Source organism: Phytophthora infestans, genomic scaffold (assembly GCF_000142945.1).
Source record: "Phytophthora infestans T30-4 supercont1.31 genomic scaffold, whole genome shotgun sequence".
In the NCBI taxonomy this organism is placed as follows: domain Eukaryota; phylum Oomycota; class Peronosporomycetes; order Peronosporales; family Peronosporaceae; genus Phytophthora; species Phytophthora infestans.
Window position 1 is genome coordinate 153,028 of NW_003303728.1, and position 19,558 is coordinate 172,585.

Here is a 19,558-nt window from a genome sequence, read left to right on the forward strand (position 1 = left end):
TATAAATATACTCAGTTTACAATCTACCTTATTTAGGTCACTTCGCTCTCTTTAATTAAAGAGGGGACCTGTGAACTGCCGTTCACTGAGAGTTTGTATACTCTCGGAAGATAACTTCCTCTAGCGCAAGGTGCTGTGTGACCCCGTCACAGAATCTGTGCTCCCGAATTGTAGAGGCAGCAGATTGTTTGTGGATAGGTTTTAGGTTCGATTTTCTACTAGCAATACGAACTTAAGAAGAAGAAAAAATGAAAAGACTGAGTCTGCTGATCCTCTGAGTCCACGAAAAACTCTGAGTCCGAGTGGTAAGCCATCCGTTCTTTTGCCACTTGCTCCGTCGATGCCGCTGCCATGGGTGGTGCTCTCATGGAGCCTCCCTTCGTAAAGCTTCAGCAGCTCTAACTTGCACCTCGCATTGCTCTCTATTCCTGCTGTCACCAGCCAGTGCTATGTCGGACGTCAATGCCTCCCCCCACGCTCCTTCCTCGACCTCGCCAGCTCCTCCCTCGACGGTGCTTCTATGCTCAGAGCGCCCCGACTACCGTGGCAAATGCCTTTACAAGACTGGCAAGTGCATGAATGAGCGCGCACTCAAGACATCAGGGACAGCCCACAATCTCTGCGACGAGCATCGCAACCGGCAGAACCAGCACCAGCGCAAGCTTGATGCCAAGAATCGACTGCACAAGCGAGAGCGTCGAGCTCCCGCTGGGGTCGCCAAGAGCGAGCGGTTCGCACCATACTCGGCGTCATTTAAACTTCAATCATTTTCGCCTTCAGCTGACGCGTCGGACGAAGTGGACTCGATTGACACAGCTGCCGAGGCTGCGCCAACCACGCTGCCGCGTACACCCACTGCATCGTCGATGGAAGTCGCTGCTGCGACTACAGTCGAAGTGGATGGTGCAATGCCTTCATCTTCACTAGCGCATGCTCCAGTGCTCGCCACGGCAAGAAGTGGTGTCATGTTCCTGCCGAACGGGCCGCAGCCACCGCAGGTGTCCTACCCGTTTGTGATGCAAGACTTCGACGGCATCGTCGTCCCGCTGCCGTCCTATCTCAAAGGACAAGAAAGAATCGAGTTTCGCTCACGAATCTACCAGAAGGTGCTGGATTTTATCTCGGAGGAGTGTATTCTGCGCTTCGGAGCCAAAGTCGAGGCTTCCACCACAGCTGCCGACTCCTCGGAGAAGACGAGGGCAACGACCCAATCCGATATCAACGGGCTGGAGAGTGAGCGTCCAACGAGCAGTGAGGGAAATGCCTCAACCTCAATGGAAGCCAACGATGTCTCGGACGCCCAGCAGAGCATGAAGTCAGATACTGCTGACGGGTCAAGGACTACCGCCAAGAAGGTCCATTGAGACGTTTTAACCGACCGGATCGACGGTTGTATGCTAAGACATATGGATGTCCGTCCCATTGCCAGTCTCAAGGTTGTACAGTATAACAAGCTGGGTACTGTATCTGGGTAGCGTCGTCATTGATGCCCATTGTATCTGCGCCAAGCATGCTTTCACAGATTTATCAACCCATACGAATGACATTGCATCCTCGAGAAGCTTGTGTCCAGCGTTTTCCTTTTCTCTTTATCGGCCTTCTCTCCTGTTTGGTGCACAACGTTGTTGAACCGTGACCACTCGAGACAAGTTGATAAAAATATTGAGTTTCATTGTCACGCAATTAGGGAGAGACTGACAACCAACGGAGAACACAGATTAAGGAGAGACTATTTCCCCCCTTCCCCAAAGCTTTCAAGGCTTAAATCTCGACCTCTCGCTTGCCCTCTCGCACTTGACTGTCATCGAGACCGTCGAGACTGCTGAACGAGTATTTTTCGTCATTGTACGACATCTCGCTGTAGCAGTCGCTCTCTCCGCGAGCACGCAATTGCTCGGCATATTCCGAGTCGGTGACCGAGTCCGCGATGGAGTCGGTGAGTGAGTCGGCCATCGATGACCGACCGTCTAAGTCTGTTCGCCGCTGCGGCGGTCGGCCAATACCCTGCGACGATTGGAACGAGTACTTGCCGCTATCCAGGTCACTGATGGTATCGCTGAAGCTCACACCACTCATCCCGCCCATAGTACTGCGGTCGGCTTCATCATACTGCATCTCCTGCTTCATGCGTAGATATTCACCAAAGACGTTCGGTGTTGCAGTGCAGCGCGAGGAAATGTCCTGTTGCACATATTCACTCACGTTTGAGAACCCGCCAATGCCTCCGACAACGGGGGATGCCTGGACATTGCGTCCTCCGCTTTTGCGTGAGCCACGCGTGTTTCCACCTAAGACCGCCGGCGACTGCGACGCATCGGCCAACATACCGTCGAAGCTACGCGGAGATTCATCTGTGGGCACGTGAGACTGTGTATCCATCGGATCTGGGCGTGATCCCTTGCGACGGCCACTGTAGCCAGCATTCATGTTGGAGGATGCGTAGTTGACTTTGCTGGTGTCTAAGATGTTGTTGTACGGGCCCAGTGAAAGCCTTCGTCGGGCTTCGAAAGGCCACGCATGCGCTTGTCCGGACATAGCGCGGTTGCGACCAAAAGTTGCCGGCACCTGTAGCTGCGACGTTCTCCTCACGACGGCGTCGCATCTTGCGCCTCCGAGCACAGAGTATGTCAAAGGATAGCTACAACCAAGACAGCCCCGACGCCGATGGCTCCGTACGTGATGAGACTAGAACTCAGTCCGCCCAAACCGGTGGAGCTCGAGGTGTCGGTGCTGGCCTCAGAAGACGAGGAGGTGGAAGCAGTGGAGGAGCCAGCGATTGGGTCCGTCGGGTCGGTCGAAGAAGACATCGCACTATTGGTGCTGCTGGACGGTTTGGAACCCCATGAGTCGGCTGTTGTAGCATTGGAACAGAAAGACAAGTCAGATATTGATCACGGTCGACTAAATGGGGCAAACGTACAGCAGTCGTAGCGGACACCAGTGAAGGGGCAGGTATTGGTCGAATTGTCCTTCTCCCAGCATGTGTAGGTGCCGTCGAGCGCGTAGATGCATGGAGGACAATCGCCTGTGGTCGTGTCACACGTGGTGCTGCCATCCTTGAGGCAGGAGGTAACCGAGCTGCAAAAGTCACTAGTGTCCGAGGCGAAGGCGGCAGACGCCAGCAGCGACAAGATCGCCAGCACGGGAACCTGTTGCTGCACTTGTCGTCGGGCAGGCATTGCCGCTTGCGCTTCTCTTTTCTTATGTCACAGACGTAGGAGCCGTAGGCGGCAGAGACCTCAGGCCGTGCATCGCGACTGCTCTGCACTGCACCTGACCAGACTGTGTTAGCCATATGCTTTTTTTTCAGGGTTACGATAAAGACCATAAAAGCTCAAATGGGATGTTTCGACTCAAAAACAATTGAATGACTCTGCGGTTCCTTTCGTAGATACATGTGAGAAAATAGGAGAAACGCACGCCCATCGCTGGGATAACACACACGGGGCTGGGCGACGTGGATGCCATAGCCGCGGTGCCAACTAAGGTGAGCTCACCAGCGAGCACTACACTTTCCAGAACATTCTATCTCGATATTGCGAGCGCAGCGAACCGCGGGGGCGCCCAGCCAAGCGAAGCGCGGCTGGTCCCTTTTCTGCTATGACCTCTAATCGTCGATTATGTCTTATTGCGACACTTAGAAGGTCAAAAGTATACAGAAGTCAAGACAAATGATATGCTGTGTGCTGAAACAGTAAATGCATGTGTTTGGCATGTTCTGTCGATACATGTGCGGCATATTATGTAAATATTACTTTTTTTGTATTATTGGAATGGCTTCCTGTATGAAATGCTTTTCCATCAGAAATCCAATTCGATATTTACACGCCTCTTTTAGTGAGGCGGACGGCACGAAAATCCTCAAACAAGGTCAGAATAATCGACAGAAGACCAACCAAGACCATCTGATCGTTGCTCGTGTGGACTCTACGGTATTATTTTTATAACTAGCCGAGCGCCGCGCGGTAGTTTGGGTTTTATTCAAGTTGTTTGCTTCGGGTGGATAATTATTCCAAATACTATGAGCCCTTATGTGCCTAAGTCGACTTCTTAAATTTCATAAATCTGGGTTTAATTTAGACCATTCGCTACAAAATGCGTTTAGAATCGAACCCACCCTACCGGTAGTGATAAACGACAACAACAAAAACACAATAAGCAAGAGTTTATTATCCCGGCCAAAAAGGCTTGGACAAAAAAATAAAAAGTCAGGTGGTCTTGATGTGTTCAATCGTAGTTAACCAACTATTAATAGTGAGCATTTTAGACGTGTTTGCCCTCCTTTAAAAGCTCGCTATCTAAACAAGCTGGTCAGCTATGCGTATACATGTATTGCGGCGGCATTGTCTACATGTAAATTAAACATGTAAATTGAGCCCGTAATTTATTATCTCAATCTCGAAATGGGACATCACATCAGTTCAAATTGACGTAGCTTTTTCTTGACGCAAATCTGTCTCCTCAAATTACACCAGCGTGTTGATTGGAATGGTGCAGATAATTTATAGCCATAACGGACTCCTGGAAATTCCAGTGGAATAGGCCATTGGAACAAAAGAGTTGAAGATAAAATAATCCAGACTGACCATACAATTTTTCTTTGGTTTTACATCTCTTCCCTCGTGCTTCGGTCCGCAACTTTGCCTTAGCCAGCTAATTAATCCGCCCAAGACTCAGGCTTCTTCCGCCCAGTATACGTTCTTCTAGTGGCGCCGTTGCGTGTGTTGCGTGTGGACGTGGTGGGGTCGTTGGCCTCGGACACGCCCGAGTTGGTGAGCAGATCCGCGGAGCTGGCATCGCTCACGCGTCTCACGGACTCCTCCGCCGCAACCTTGCGACGGCTGTGGAGAAGGATTCCCTTACGCTTACTGGGAGTCGCATCGCCGACATCTGAGCCGCCACTCGACCCTGAATCACTCATGCGGCTTGAGCGTTCGAACACTCCGCTGCGCTCGATTCTGTCTTGCTGCTGGCGCCGCTCGACCACCTCACGCGACTCAAAGTAGACCAAGTCCGGATCGCGCCGGCCCTCGGCGGCTCGCGATGGGGAGATCATTTCTTTCTTGTTAGTTCCACTGGCGCTCGGGGGTGGCGATGCGCCACCAGCCTTGTTGTCGCTGTTGCCCACGTATTTTTTGTGCAGCACACGGCAGTAATACCAGCCTGTGATGGTTACGTATGAGAACCAAATGAAGGCGTTTTTTCGCAGTTTGGCGCTGCTGGCTAGCGCCGCCACGAAGCCCACGAACAGCAGCAGCATCCACAGGAGTAAGCTCATCGGAAAGCGCTCGGGTTGTCCGACACGATCGTGTTACGTCAGTGCGAACAGGGTTCTTCCGACACTGAAACTCGCTGACTGTCGTAATCTGACCGTCATATCGCATAATACGTAAACCACATCATTCTGGTGTGGATCACATGCGTTTTAGAATGTGTGTCCCTTCATGATTGCGTCGCTTTAAGAGTTCATGTATTACTAGTAGTAGTTCAAAGGCCCGATGGGGGACTCACTCGAGGCGTTGATCGCGCACACGCAGGACCAGCTACAGCCACTGATCGCCAAGCCCAAGCTAGCGGACAAGCTGCTGGCTAAACCGCCATTCCGCTTCCTGCATGACGTGTTCACGGCCGTGACACAGAGCACGGGCTTCGCCAAGGAACTGTACAATGACTTTGAGTTAGGCTCAGCCAATTTAAAGGACAAGTCACAGAAGACCGCCTTCCTCGATAAGATGATCGTGTGCGTGGGCCAATGTCTCAGCAAGGACTTTGATGTGCGCTCCTCTAAGATCGTAGCCGGCCTCGAGCCGGAGAACACCAACCTGCTATTGCAGGGCCTTGCGCAGGTTGCCAAGGACACGTCGCTCGACTGGAACAAGGCCGTACAGACCGCTCTCGCCAGGGTCTCCTCGTTTACTGCAGAAGGAGAACTGGCCCCTGGAGCTGCAGCAGCAGCTCTGGCTGTGGAAGCCCCACCCGCTGCAACGCTTCCAAGCTCGAATGATCGCAGCAGCTCCGCTGAAGCCAAGGAGAAGGAAAAGGTGCGTTTTAAACCTTTTGCTAAAGGTCTGGCTGGCTATTGACAAAACACCAATACTTGTATTTGTAACTCAGTCACGACGAGAAAGTAAGGCAGAGTCCAAAGGAGGCAGTGAAGGGGATGCAGCCCCGCCTCGGAGTGCAGAGGAAGCACATGCTCCACTCGCGCCATGCAAACAGTCCGTACCCAAGACAAGTCACGCTGCACCGAGCCGTAGTAGTAGCACCAGCAAGAACATTAACCACGATGAAGTATTGCTGCAGAGCGTTGCCAAATGCAATGGCGGCATTGAACGCACGAAAACACTAGTCGAACAGGTGATCACCAAGCCCAAGATGTCTCCGAAGCTCCTGGGGAAGCCTCCATTCCGATTCCTACACGACGTTATCTCTGAAGTGACGCGTATGACCGGATTTGCTGAAGGACTCTTCTCCGGCGAAGAGCTCGACTCCGGTGCCATAAAGGAAAAGGGACCAAAGATGGACTATCTAACCAAGATTATTTTGTGTGTTGGCTGCCATCTCAATGTGGAAATGGAAGCTAAACCTGCCAAGATCGTCGCAGGACTGGAACCAGAGGCCACGTGCAAGTTCCTGCAGTTGCTGACAGTCGCATGCAAAGCAGGCAGCTCAAAAGAGGCTGTTCAACGTGTTCTGGCTGGTGACACAGCGGTTCGCAGCTTTGGTTCTATTGTGAAGAAGCCTAGAAGTCGTGAGCGGACTCCTGAAATCAAGCAACCGTCGCGTTCCACTACACCACCAGAGAGCAAACAGCGGACAGAGGCTGTGGAGGCCAAGGAGAAACCGAAAGAAGCCGAGCCAGGCAGCTTCTCCGGACCCAAGAAGCCCTTGGCGATAGGAGGTGGAGACAACGACGATGTACGCTTCGAAGTAAAGAATGACGATGGTGACGACGGAGGAGCTCGCATGGGCACGAGTGGAGCTCCAGGCACGAGTGGAACCAGCCGCACCTCGCGACCCACAACTGCTAGGCGTCGTCCACCAAAGCTCAAAGAGAATGTTACCGAGGTGGGGAGGCTCATGGTGCCTGATGCCAAGGCAGCTCCTGTTGCAGGTATCATGAAGGACGGCGACAACAACGACACCGAGAGCGAAGACGAAGCAGCAACAGGAGATGACACATCCAACCAGCCTCACTCGGCACTTCTACCTGGTGATGCCGGCGCTCATGGGCGCCTAGTACGTCATATCTTAAAGAACCAAAATGCCGAAGAAGCAGCCCGTCGTGCTAAGGAAGGCGAAGACACGGCTGCGGCGACAGCAAATGAAGCGGAGACGGGAATTCGACTGGGACGTCGAAATAAATCCTTCAAACCAGAGCGCATGAAGAGTTCAAGTGCAGCAGCGGCGTCGTCTCTAGCCGAGATGAATGCTTTGCGTGCAGACATCCAGCGTCTGTGCCAAGCCGCCAACCCCGTCGGGAAAAGTGTCGAGTTTGTGCACGAAGACTTGGATGCCATGTCCAAGGAGCTCGAGTTCTGGCGCAAGGAATACGCCCGTAAACGCGACGCGCTAGCAGACGAGCAGAAGCGGACAGAAGAAGCGTTGCAGCCTCTGCAGATTCAGCTCAGAGAAGTGGAAGAACAGGTTAAGGAGCAGCTCCACAAGATCAACACACTCAAAGCTGCCATTGCCAAAAACGAGGAGAAAACCCAGCAATTGTTGCGGATGGTGGTATCGGCTTGAGATCAGTAGTTGTACTGCATGAGTAGGTAAAGTTCATAAACTCTATCATTCAGGGATCTCCTGTGTCTTCACGTTGTCTGCATGTCTATCTTCCGATGGCTGCTTCCTCTTGCCCAGGCGCTCTCTCACCTCGGGCATAGTTTGCTCGCGTCGTCGCACACTCTTAGGAACCCACGCTTCGTGCTTTTCGCGACGCAAATCGTCAAGTGGGCGGATTAACTCACTACCTGACGTCCATGGCTCGGCCTGAGCTGCTTGAGTCGGGTTACCCACCAACTGAGGATGCCATTTCGCTCGAAGTTGCTGCTTCTCCTGCTCGTCAAGATCACCGCGTATCTCCGGGAACCAGTTCAGCAGTCGCTGAAGCACCAGTGCTGTTGCCACCGACAAGTTCAAGCTCTCGCTGAAACCGAAAAGTGGCATATACACTCGTCGATGCGCCGCTCGCAGCATCTCGGGGCTCACTCCATCGATCTCGCGTCCGATCACAACTGCCAGTCGGGTGGGTAGCCCATTGGGCTTGTTACTATCCACGAGCGGTTCGGCTTGCGGTGATAGATCAGTAGCCCAAACGGTCAGTTCGTTCTCCCTCAGCGCCTCCAGACAAGACGCGATGCTCGAGAACTCACGCACTGTAAGCCACACGGCACAATTCTTGGTAATCTTTTTGCCACTTGTCTTGTTGCTCTTCTTGCTCTTGTCCGAGTGCGTCTTAAGTTGTTGATCGTTGGCAGTGATGAGCCACACGTGCTGGATGCCAAGCGCCTCGGCGGTCCGCAGCACGGCCTGGTGGTTATGTGAGTCCATACACTGCTCCAGAACCAGCACGATGCGACTTGTGCGGTGCTGCAGCACAGTCTCCGCTCGCCTCAAGCGCACTGGGGCTTCGATCGCATCGCCACTAGCGTCCATTCCTTAATGTTTTTAGGCAATGTATCAATATTGTGTTTTGCACGTACAGTCACACCTCCATAAATGACGCCCGATTGGCTTCTTTAGAATTGGTCACATAGAGAAGTGGCTACATGTAGCCATCTTGCTAAAAGTAACTATCGAGTGTCCGCTGTCGCCTACGCTTCACCACTTGCGTTCGCACTAGCTTTGTCAAAGATTGCAGCATGCTCTGCTGGTCTTTAGTGTCCCCCTCGCACTGAAACAGAAATGTTGATAGCTCCACGCAATAAGCAAGGGCTGTCGATGCAGGTACAGGTGGGTCATCTTCTTGGTTGTACTGTAACTACACAGATTCATATAACTCACCCTGATCCAAAGGCTGGACAGACGACGTTAGATTAGGAGGAAGAAAGCGTACCTCGATGTTTGAATATGACCGGGTAATCTTGTGACTCGAGGCATTGTCAATCAACAGCAGGACCTTGCGATTTTGAACAGCCGTCTTTAAGTTGAAACTTTGTACCCACTCGGAGAATATTCGGGCTGGAAATCCATGCTTTGTGCTATTGTAAAAATGAACAGCCTTGCCTTTTAGCGCACGAGCACTCCCGCCAATAAAACAACGTGGGGTTTCTACTGTGCCAATCACGACTGGGTCTAACTTGTGCGTACCCTTTGCTTCACAACAGAATACCATTGTGATACGAGCTTTATCGCGTTTCTTTCCTTTTCTGCTCATAGTTGCCAATGTCTGCTGAGTGTGGCGGTGCCATGGTGCGAGCGGGGATTCAAAGGAATATTGACGGGATTCAGCTGGAGTTTAAAAGTGAGAAGGATTCTATGGCTGATAGAGAGTTTTACCTCCGGAATTGACTGTCATTTAGCGAATAGAGAGGGTTTTAGTCAATTAGAGGGGCTGGCATAATGAACCTCATATATTAATAGTACATTCAAGTTAAGAGCTAGTGGTCAGTTATAGAGGTTCAAAGAAGGAGGTGTGACTGTATTCTTTTGCAAATAAATCGCTGTTATACAGTAATCATTTTACAAAATTGACCCAACGCACGAAACAGCCTTAAATTCACGAGCACTGATTGGCTAACAAAAGCAGCCAAACAAACTTCAGCTTTAAATCTCAAATTTGATTCAGTTTCTCCTCGCACGCGGCTACACGTTCTACCACAGAGCTTGTAAGCTATACCGTGGACTCTTAAACCCCCAGCAACCAAATCAAAAATCGCACCTAGCAGAAAACGGTTCATGTTGTCAAATACAGCGTGTTAACGCCAGGCAGTACTTAATATTTGTATAGTCCCATATAAGTACGACTACTTTTTCTGAAAAACGCGACATGCCATTTTCCCAATACCTCTATGATGCAATCATATACAACGACGCCGATGGCTTGATGCTGTATCATACAACCTGTTCGGCATAAAATGAACATCACTACTGCGATGAAGATGTACGTTTTATCAAGAGAAAATACGTCCCCTCTTCTTTGAATGAATCAACTTGAGCAATTAAAAGAAACGCCAGCAAATATACTGAAGTAGGATGGAGAAACGGACAGAACTGTACTGGCTACATGTACGAACGCAAAGGCATAAAAAATAGCCTTGCATTTCATTCCACTTATTGGAAGCCTCCTCCCCTACACTGCTACGCCTGGTTGATCTTCTTCCACTGCATTGGCCACAGCATCCACGACGTCTTCCACGGCTTTCTCCACTGCGTCATCGGTCGCATCTTCCGCAGCCTCGCCCACGGCGTCCGCCACGGCGTCTTCGATAGTGTCGTCTGCAATACGCTCTGCATCCTCCCTGGCACTCTCCTCAGCGTCGTCTTCAGCCGTGTCATCCGCAGAACCCTCTGCCACATCATGTTCGTCTTCGCCACCCTGCGCTCGACGACGTCGCTTCTGCTTTCCTGCTCCAATGCCCGCCTCGCGATTCTGAATATCGCGGCCGCAGCGGGGACGAGGCCGATCGTTGCCATTGCTCCACTGGAGATGCCAAATCTGGTGGCAAGTAAGTGTGCTGTTCTTGACATGGGGCCAGACCTTGTTGTACAAGTAAGCTCTACATATTGTGTTAGAATTACAACCTCATATCCCATGCTTCATCTTGATGAACGTACCTTGCTTTCTCCGACGGACTGCAACAGGGGCAATAGTACTTTGTTGCTCGACGCTCGCCCACGCTGCGCTTGCGGTTGGAACATACCTTACATTGCCGCTGTCGGCGCTTGCACTGTCCGTTGATAATTTGGAAATCAGGATTTCCGCGAGGGACATGCTCTGCTGGCAGTGCTCGGGCTACAACATCCACTCCATCCACTTGTGCTTGACGCTGAAAAACACATGTTGTATGTTAACATGTTGTATACATGTTGCCTGTCATCATGTTGTAGACTCAACTGGTCAAAATCATCTTCCGTTAGTTCGAGCATCTGAGCTTGGAGCTGCATCAGGAATTCTGCATGTGAGTCTTGTCTAGCGCCACGCTTCTTCTGGCACTCACGGTAGATGATGTATGCATTCACTACCGCGATGTCCACAAGACCGAGAAATATGGATTTGTAATACTTCTTGCACATGGTCTGCCGCTGCAATGAATATCTTTGCAGCCGGAGCTGATCAGGTACGTCTACCCCGCCCATCCAGCGATAGTAATCGCGCATCATAGATGGGCAGGGTACTTCAGCGCGAGCACCTCCCTTTTTTCCAGCGGTCTAGATTTTGAGCAGGCAAAACAAAATAGTTACGTCAGTTTCTCCCACAAACCTATCTTCAAAGCGTAGAACTCACAACAACTCTTCATTGCCCAGCTACGTCCGGTTCCCAGCAATTGTACTGATCGCCTATCCTACCATACAAGGCTCGTCATAAGAGGGCAGTTCTTGGCGACTGCCATACGAGTAGTGCCATGGGCAATGCTCTTCGGACGGTTCCGATTCTTCTCCACCATCGCATTGCAGTACCCTTGACAATTGTCTTGAATTGTTCCCACTGAGTAAACTTGCCGCTGTAGTAGTTGGTACGAGAGTTGAACCGACGTGTAGAATCGATCGGTCACGATCAAGTAGTAGACGCCGTCAATCCGAGGCGGTAGAACAGCCTCAAGACTGCGCATTACAGCTGCTGGGCCGGTGTTATGGTCAGCTGACCGCATTAACTCCGGTACATTTCCCAGCTCCTGCGCATGTTGAGCTTTTCCGCAATAAACCTTCAGTCTGTAGTCATACAACATAACATTGAGTTGTAAGATACAACATCTCTCATACAACATGTTTACTTAGACTAAAAATAAATACGAGCTCACTAGGAGCTCGCAACCGCACGTACCGAAGGCAGAAGGATGTTGTAGCACAGCAGGTCATAAATAACTTTGTGCCCCACTTGTGAGGCTTGTTGGCGATGTACTGGCGAGTGGGATTGTGCTTGTTGAATAGCTGGATCATTGCCTCATCAAAAGCAATAACCGGCGGTATTGTGTAGCCGGCAATGAAGCTGGTCTGCAGTGCATCCACAACGGATCGCACTTTCCAGGATCTATCCGTACCGGCCCGCGCGTCAGCATTGTTGGTAAAGTGCAGGTTTGAGAGAATATACATGAAGCGATTTCTCTTCGAGTACTTCCCAAATGTTCCAGGTGAAACAGCGCCAACCGCCGTAGTCGCCAGTGGTCGTAAAAGTGGCGACGCTGGGGAGTAACCATCCGGGCTATAAGCAGACCCAGCAAAATCACGATTTCGTGTGGCTTGATATCTGGATGCTTGGACTCTTGCTCCATGAACTGCTCCTTTGTCTTCTTTCCCGGCACGTTTGCTTTTCAAACATTTTGTCAACACGATCAACAAGATGCTGCTCGTGGTATGGTGTTGACTCCCGTGCGATCGTTACCCACAACTCCCGCGGCATAAAAAAACAAGAACAGGTCCAGCGGAGAGTCTGCAAGCCGCCTGACCTCTTCAGATGAACCATACTCACCGTTGTACAGCCCAGGATATCTCTGGTCTTCGGGAAATCTTTTGTTATCTATAGTGGTAAAGTACACATTTGTTAGTACATTTACAATAACAAGTAGCATCAAAAACACTTACCAAGTTGCCAGCCACTCTTCCGCATTTTTGCCAACGCAGATTCATCCTTGGCAAAGCCTATCAACTCATCTCGCTGTAGCACGGGTCATTCCGATTGAGGCTCCACGTCTTCCTCGCCTGCATCATCAGCAACTACAACACTTTCGTCATCTGACGAAGCACTACCGGTTTCATCGCGATCAGTTTCTTCAAGGACTTCGTCAAACATCGTCTCGTCGTCGTCTGCATCACAATCAGAGTCGAGAGCGTCAAATGGAATTGGCAATGTTTCTCGAACGTTTGGAGTCTGTGGCTCAGTAGAATTACTGCAAACCATACGAGCACTTTAGATATGTTGTATAACAATCTCAGCAAGCATGTTGTTTAGTACATCATGAATTCGTGATGCTCTTACCTTGCCGTCGCTGTTGGAGGCTCACTTTCAGGAACACTTTCGTGGAGTAACCTACATGGCACATAATAGATTCATTTCAAAATCACTGAACATCACAATCATTCCCGTTGCACGTACTGTTGAGTCGCCGATTCGCTGTCGGAGCTAGACCTCAACATTAAAATATTTTTTTTTAGTTTTGCGCACAATCACAGACGTAAAACATGTTGTATAGAAAACATGTTGTACATACCATTCCACGCTGCTGACATTTTCGCTTTGACACGCAGTATGGGGACTGGTCCGGCGCTTCTTAGTCGAATTCGGCTGCTCCACTGCATCAGTCACACGCTTCTTTCCCGCCCTCTTGTCCTCCGCCTTTTCCTACTTCTTGTCTTCCAAACGCTTACGTGCTGCATCTTTCGCCTTCTTTCCTGCTTGTTGATCATCATTAGCTGGATCTTGACGCTTCTTCGCCGCTGTATTGCGTTTTGAAGTAGCAGCTGCTTCCCTAGCCTCCTTTGCCAACGTCTTGTTAGACCTCTTGCGGGGTGTCTTGTTCGTCGATTTTTTCTTCTCCACGACTTTCGCCTTCGCCACCACTTTCGTCTTGCCCGACGTCTTACCCGTCGTTTTGGTCTTATTCGTCGTCTTCGTCTGGGCTGAATATTTTATAGAGCTCAGCACCTCAAATTCGTCGTCATCTTCCCACGCACTTCCTTTGTCCTCACCCTCGTCCTTCTCGTCGTCTGGTTCCCAGGGCTCGTCAACTGTTTTTTTCTTCCGTTGTAGCTTCTTTTTCCCAGACCCAGCCAGTATTTTGGCAGCAACGGCGTGTCACTGCTGCGATACCAGCTCCTTGTTTCGGCGAAGATACGCGACGTCCTTACCCATTGGAGGTGGTTTATACGACGGTGGTCGTAAGACGGCTGGACGCGCCGACGCAAAGTCTGCGTCGGCAGATCGCTCACCCGCAAAATACGCTCGGTGGTCTCTCAGCAAACGTGCCCTGTCGTCAGCATGCACCGTCTCCAGGCGTTTCATGAATGCGCTATTCTCCAAGCGTGTTTCACACCTCGCTGCCATCCCTTTGGTCTTCTCCCTGGTCAGCAAAATCTCAACTGGCAACAAAAGGTAGGTGCGATCGCCCCCTCCACACAAATCGGACACAGAACCTGAACTGATCATTGGATTTGTTTGCGTCCTATTTTTTCGCGCATGCAACCTAGCCCTGTGCATCGAACGTTTTATGGGGGATGTGCTTTTTCTTGGTTTCAGTATAGTTTGGCTGTTTTTAGAGCCAATCCCTATATTAACATGTTGTACCTACAACATGTATTCGTGTTGTTTTATACAACCTTGGTCGCTGGGGGGGTTAATGATATCAATGGCAGGGACTCCGACCGACCTTTCCTCAACAAGGATGACAGTGTGATGTTGGAATTCCCACGTGAACTCTAGCTACAAATGTAGTTAGGACGTTCCCACAACAATACGTCTACTAGGATAGTAAACGATCGTTCGGGCGGACCTGAAGACCCCAGTTCTGCCCTTGCACCGGGACAAACTGGACCTTGTAAACTACTTATATAGGCCAACCAGTAAAAATAAGAACACGCTACTAGCACGAGCAAAGCTAGCAGGTGTTTTGAATCCTCGTGGTCCCAACAGCGGAAGGGTACCAGGCACGGGTAAGCCTTTTACGAGATCACCGAGTGTTCAACACTCGGTAGGAAGAATAAAAGGGAGGCAATTCAAGCACTCCCAGTCGTGCAAATAGGCAACAATAAGCCGTCACGTAAAACCTCCCGATAGTAATCGGCCAATACACAAAGTCTCTTGGTCTTGCCGGATGAACCCTCGCTACAGAGCTTCGAGTTCACCGACAGGCATAACACACTCAAACAAGCTTGACCAGACGCTTACCTTGAAGCCGGACATCGCTCTGTGTGCTTGAGTGGAAATACTGCTCTGTATTAAAGCTTGCCCTTTCGGGTCTATTCCTAATAAGAAGTCCTAATCAAGTATACAAATATCAAGTGAACAATGATCCGTTATGGATCTTCTTGCATGCCAAGCGTTGTCTGCACCGTCGCATGAGCATCTTTAATGGTCCGCGCCTTGTCTTAGACGGTGAACGTGCCCTCCAAGGGTCGCTGAGTCTTCCGCGAACTCATCCCAACCGCCACTGAGGGTTCGTACCGTAGATGGCCCGCTGAATGCGAATCCGGCCAGTCCATTATTAATAATAAGGACAGCCTGGATTCAGTGACATATGGCCGTATCCGATACTCGTTGAAAGCTCGGGAGTGACGCCGTCGAGTCCCTTGCACCTTGGCGTCTCCGTACATCACCTGACCGAGGGTTCGTCGCTTGAGCAACTTGGGCGGTGTCACGTCTTTGTCGGCGGGTGATAATCCGCAACTGCGGAGAAATCACTACACCACAACTACCCCTGTCGCAATGGAAGCCACGGTACTGGTGCCCGTTGTGACATTTCTTCATTCTTCAATTCACCATCTCGCCACCGTATGTCCAAGCGTCTGAATCGAGCCGTGTCCGACGCTTTTCAGCGTCTCAATCCTCGTAGACGTCGCGAACGTGAACAGCTGGAGGTACGTCAGCCAATCCTTCTCTTGAATCATCGGTACCTTGCTCATCACCTCGCATTACTCGACTTGTTTCTCAGGAGGGCAAGACCGAGGGTTCGAACGCCCCTCAGTCTGCTGCACTTCCTCCGACAGCAGCGTCATCAACCGGCCCTCCGGCGCCTGCTGCCCCGGGCTCTTCACTCCCTGCGGTAGCTCCTGCAGCACTCCCCGTCGTCGCTGAATCCGCGGAGATGGCTCCTGCTGCTCCTCCTGCGCCTGCTGGTGGTACTCCACCACTCACCGAAGATTCGCTGCGCGCCATGCTGGCTGAAAGTACGGAGGCATCGGTCGATCACATGATGACCTCGATAATTCCGTACTTGACTGCAATGGCTCGTCACCAAGTGCAGCTCAGCGTTGCGCCTCCTCTCCACGGCGATGTACACACTCAACGTCGCCTCGAGACTGCTGTTGGTTTCGATGATGTCCTCGCTGCGGTACAACCTGTTCCTGACGCGCTGTCGGCATTACCCGAACGAGTTGCCGACTTGGAGCGTCAGCTGCGGTTTGCTCAGTCCGAGGCTGCTGCCGCCGTACGTTCGGTGGCACCCGAAATCATGGCTCGTGAGAACGCGGAGGCGTTCCTCAAGGCTGCCAACGCTGAGATTGAAGCCCTTCACCACAATGTCAAGATCCTCCGCGAGTCGAATGCCAAGAACGACGCCATGCTCGCCACCGTTCAAGCCACTATGGAGCGACACGCAGAAGACTTGAATCGTCTGCACTGCGAGGTCCAAGCTCGGGACGTTTTTATCAGCACGTTGCAGAAGAAGCTGGCTCGCGAACGCGAGGTGTACAAGTCATCTATTGGAGCGAATACCGAGCAGACTCGTAAGCTTCACCTCCTTCTGGTAAAGCTTGCTCAGGGCAAGTACGTTGATAACGACACGCTCAAGGCCCTCGAGAACCAGCAAGACCGTAACACTCGCCTCCTCCAAGCGAATCGTACCCTCCGTGCACACGTGAGTCTGGCCGGGATGGATCCCGAGGTACTTCGTCTGGCTGTTGATGGTACGTTCCTAATGTCGCTCCTTCCACCGTGTGTTCACCAGCTAACGTTCGTTCACAATCTTTCGTGATAGGTCTGACTGCGGGTGAGCTGGACCTGGACGCGCTGGACTTGGATCAGGAGACTTTAGTCGCTTTGCGGCGCATCCAGTCTGCCACCGCGTCTTCGGACGATCCTCAAGCCCTTCCTGCAGCTTTGGCCAAAGCCGCTCACCAAGTGGCCCATGGGAAGTCCCATAAGCGTCTTAGACCAGGTGGCGAGGATTCAGACGACGAGCCGGACGATTCTGACGAAGACAAGGCTCCAATCCCAACGGACAAGGCCAGTACTTCGATGGCAGCTGCCGGTCTCGGTGATGCGCCACCTGCCGATACTTCAACGCCCAAGTCAGCTCGTAGATCGCTGTTCGGTCCGAAGGCGTGGAAGAAGGCGGTTCAGAAGAAGCGCCAGAAATCGTCCTCATTCTCCTGCCAAGTCGCCCCGACGTTATATGAAGACTCGGTCCCAGTCTGTACCGTCTTCTCCAAGCTCATGGACGCCACCTCCTACATCAGCGTCTTCTTCCACTCCCGCCGTAGTCGACCTCAGCGGCGACCAGAGTGACGTGAACATAGGGAATTCTGGTCCAAGCAGCGTCCCTTCGGTTCAAGAAACTGCCACAGAGCCTTCGGGTAAAGATGTGGGCTCTGGGGATCACGATGATGTTCCCGATTCTCCTGACGCGCTTTCGCCCCCGCCTCAGGGTCCTCCCGATGTTGCCAAGCCATTAGCTTCAACGATCTCTCCTTCTCCAGCCGACATACGTGTTGCTGAAGAAGCTCTGCGCGAGGCCGAGGAAATGCGGCTCATGTTTGGCTCAAGTGACGAAGGTGAAGAGTCGGACCAAACTGTCCCACAAGGCAAGTCTGCTTCGGTGTCTGTTCCGACGTCCAAGACAGTTGAAGTCTCGGGAGTGGTTTCTACAGCAGGGCCTGCCCCTGTTGAAGCTGCTCCACCAGCCTCCGTGTCTTCAAAGCCGGCTCCGATTGTTCTGACGGCTGTCGTACCAAGCGTGTCGTGTCTTCGCCCGACTTTTCGATGGAGATTGATGACGATGGGAATGCTGATGACGATCATGGAGATGACGTGGATGATAATGAACCTTCGGTGGATGATTCTCCTGATGCTCCCCAGTGGTGGCGGTGATGTTCCGCCCCCCACCGATCATTCAAGCATACTCGATGACGAAGATATTGAAGATTCCGAGAGAAACTGAAGCAATCTTGGCCCAGCTCGTCCTCCGACTCCACCTCGGCCAAATCCTTCGCCGATGATGACTTCCCCAATCATCGTTGCCGGTCCGCCTCCTTCGCCACCAGCAAGTCCCCCAGCACCAGCATCTTCTCCTCCTGTTCCAGTGTCTCCTCGTCCGCCTATTTGGACTCTCGATGCTGGACCTGGGCGCATGATTACGGCCACCTACATTCGGGCCGCGTCGTGGTGGTGCATCGTCGGTTGAGCCGTTGCCTCACCGGGTGTTGTCTGGTGGTCGCCCAACGGTGCCGGCCTCGTCCACCTTGCCACCGTGGCTTCTTCCGTACGTGGACATGGAGTTTACTGACGCAGGCGCCAAGAAGTGTTTCGAGCGACTCTTGAGCTTAACCCTTCCCGAACCAGCTGGTGAGGTGACCGTGTGTACAAGGTTGGAGGGTCTCCAAGCGTTCTTTGATTACTCGCATCCTGATCACCCGTACCAGCAACTTCGGTAGCTCTATCCTCTTCAAGCTTGTCTCTTCGACACTGTTGACTTCAAGCCAAGCGTCCCCATCTCCAAGCGTGCTCCGATTGAGACCCGTCTCAAGATGATCTGGGCGAACCTTCGGGGTGACGGCGGGAAGCAAGGTGACCTCGGGTTCGCATTGTGGGAGCGTCTCCACTGGCTTCCGTTGGCTGGTATTGAACGAGGTCTCGCTGAAGAATCTAAAAAGGCTGGCCACGACAAGGAACGCTTGAAAAACTGAGAGCTCTGCTGAAGAAACTCTTCAGCGAGCGCGACCGTCGTGCCGATCGTCTTCGTAACAAGTACCGTGAGCAGTACATGGCGTGGAGTCGTGACTCGGTTTCCTCTAGTGCTTCCGGCGTGCCGTTCATTCGTCCCGAACTGCTTTTGGAGCCATCGAAGCCGTGGTACCCCATTGAAAACTTGTCGTTCGCACCTCGGACATCTGACTGGCTTTCCGAAGTTCCGGCTCTCGACGCTCGTCAGCCCTGGCGTACTGGATGGATGAATGCACCGCATCAGCACCCGTACAACACCACGTACTTCCCATGCCAGCGTAATCCGGAACTCTTCAATCCTCGTGGTACGCGTTTCGTGGATGTGTACCGAAGCGTGATCGTTGACCCGTCTCTCGATTCAACCGAACTTATTCCGACCTGGCGTTTGTTGTTTGACTCGCCACCGGGTACTCCACGTCCCGCTCTGGCTGCTGCTCCTGTTGAAGCTGGTACCGAGGATTCGCAGGGTCCGGCTTCAGCTCCAGCTGCCGAGGCTCAGGTTCCTGATGAAGAGGAGAAGGAGAGTGGTGACTCGACTTCGTTGGCACTCTTGGCCACCGCGGCCAGGCACTTGGAATCGATTTGAATCCTCGCTGCACGTTCCACGACGTTCTCCAGCATCTCAGCTAACTGTTGAGATGTCCCGCGTGACTTCGTTTTCAGTGGTCGCTCTCCGGTCGGCATTCATCTTTTCTTATTCTTAATCCACTTCCACAGCGTAATCATGTTCATGTTGTTCTTCAA

General features: G+C 51.9%; 5 protein-coding genes across 5 annotated transcripts; 2 read left to right on the forward strand and 3 right to left on the reverse strand.

The window, feature by feature from the left end:
• Positions 1 to 363: 363 nt before the first annotated feature.
• PITG_12591 (uncharacterized protein) lies at positions 364 to 1,364 on the forward strand (the record flags this gene model as incomplete). The annotated part of the gene is made up of 1 exon (XM_002899322.1): positions 364 to 1,364. The coding sequence occupies one exon, from the start codon at positions 450 to 452 to the stop codon at positions 1,362 to 1,364; it is 915 nt and encodes a 304-aa protein (XP_002899368.1).
• Positions 1,365 to 1,761: 397 nt separating this feature from the next.
• Positions 1,762 to 3,519, reverse strand: PITG_12592 (uncharacterized protein; the record flags this gene model as incomplete). Its single annotated transcript, XM_002899323.1, has 4 exons — positions 1,762 to 2,501; positions 2,566 to 2,609; positions 2,677 to 2,851; positions 2,921 to 3,519. The coding sequence occupies 4 exons, from the start codon at positions 3,177 to 3,179 to the stop codon at positions 1,762 to 1,764; spliced, it is 1,218 nt and encodes a 405-aa protein (XP_002899369.1).
• Positions 3,520 to 4,582: 1,063 nt separating this feature from the next.
• Positions 4,583 to 5,348, reverse strand: PITG_12593 (uncharacterized protein; the record flags this gene model as incomplete). Its single annotated transcript, XM_002899324.1, has 1 exon — positions 4,583 to 5,348. One exon carries the CDS (start codon positions 5,054 to 5,056, stop codon positions 4,658 to 4,660), a length of 399 nt encoding a protein of 132 aa, XP_002899370.1.
• A 113-nt stretch (positions 5,349 to 5,461) lies between these two features.
• PITG_12594 (TRAF3-interacting protein, putative) lies at positions 5,462 to 7,800 on the forward strand (the record flags this gene model as incomplete). Its single annotated transcript, XM_002899325.1, has 2 exons — positions 5,462 to 6,041; positions 6,115 to 7,800. The coding sequence occupies 2 exons, from the start codon at positions 5,499 to 5,501 to the stop codon at positions 7,744 to 7,746; spliced, it is 2,175 nt and encodes a 724-aa protein (XP_002899371.1).
• PITG_12595 (uncharacterized protein) lies at positions 7,792 to 8,199 on the reverse strand (the record flags this gene model as incomplete). Its single annotated transcript, XM_002899326.1, has 1 exon — positions 7,792 to 8,199. The coding sequence occupies one exon, from the start codon at positions 8,197 to 8,199 to the stop codon at positions 7,792 to 7,794; it is 408 nt and encodes a 135-aa protein (XP_002899372.1).
• Positions 8,200 to 19,558: the final 11,359 nt, after the last annotated feature.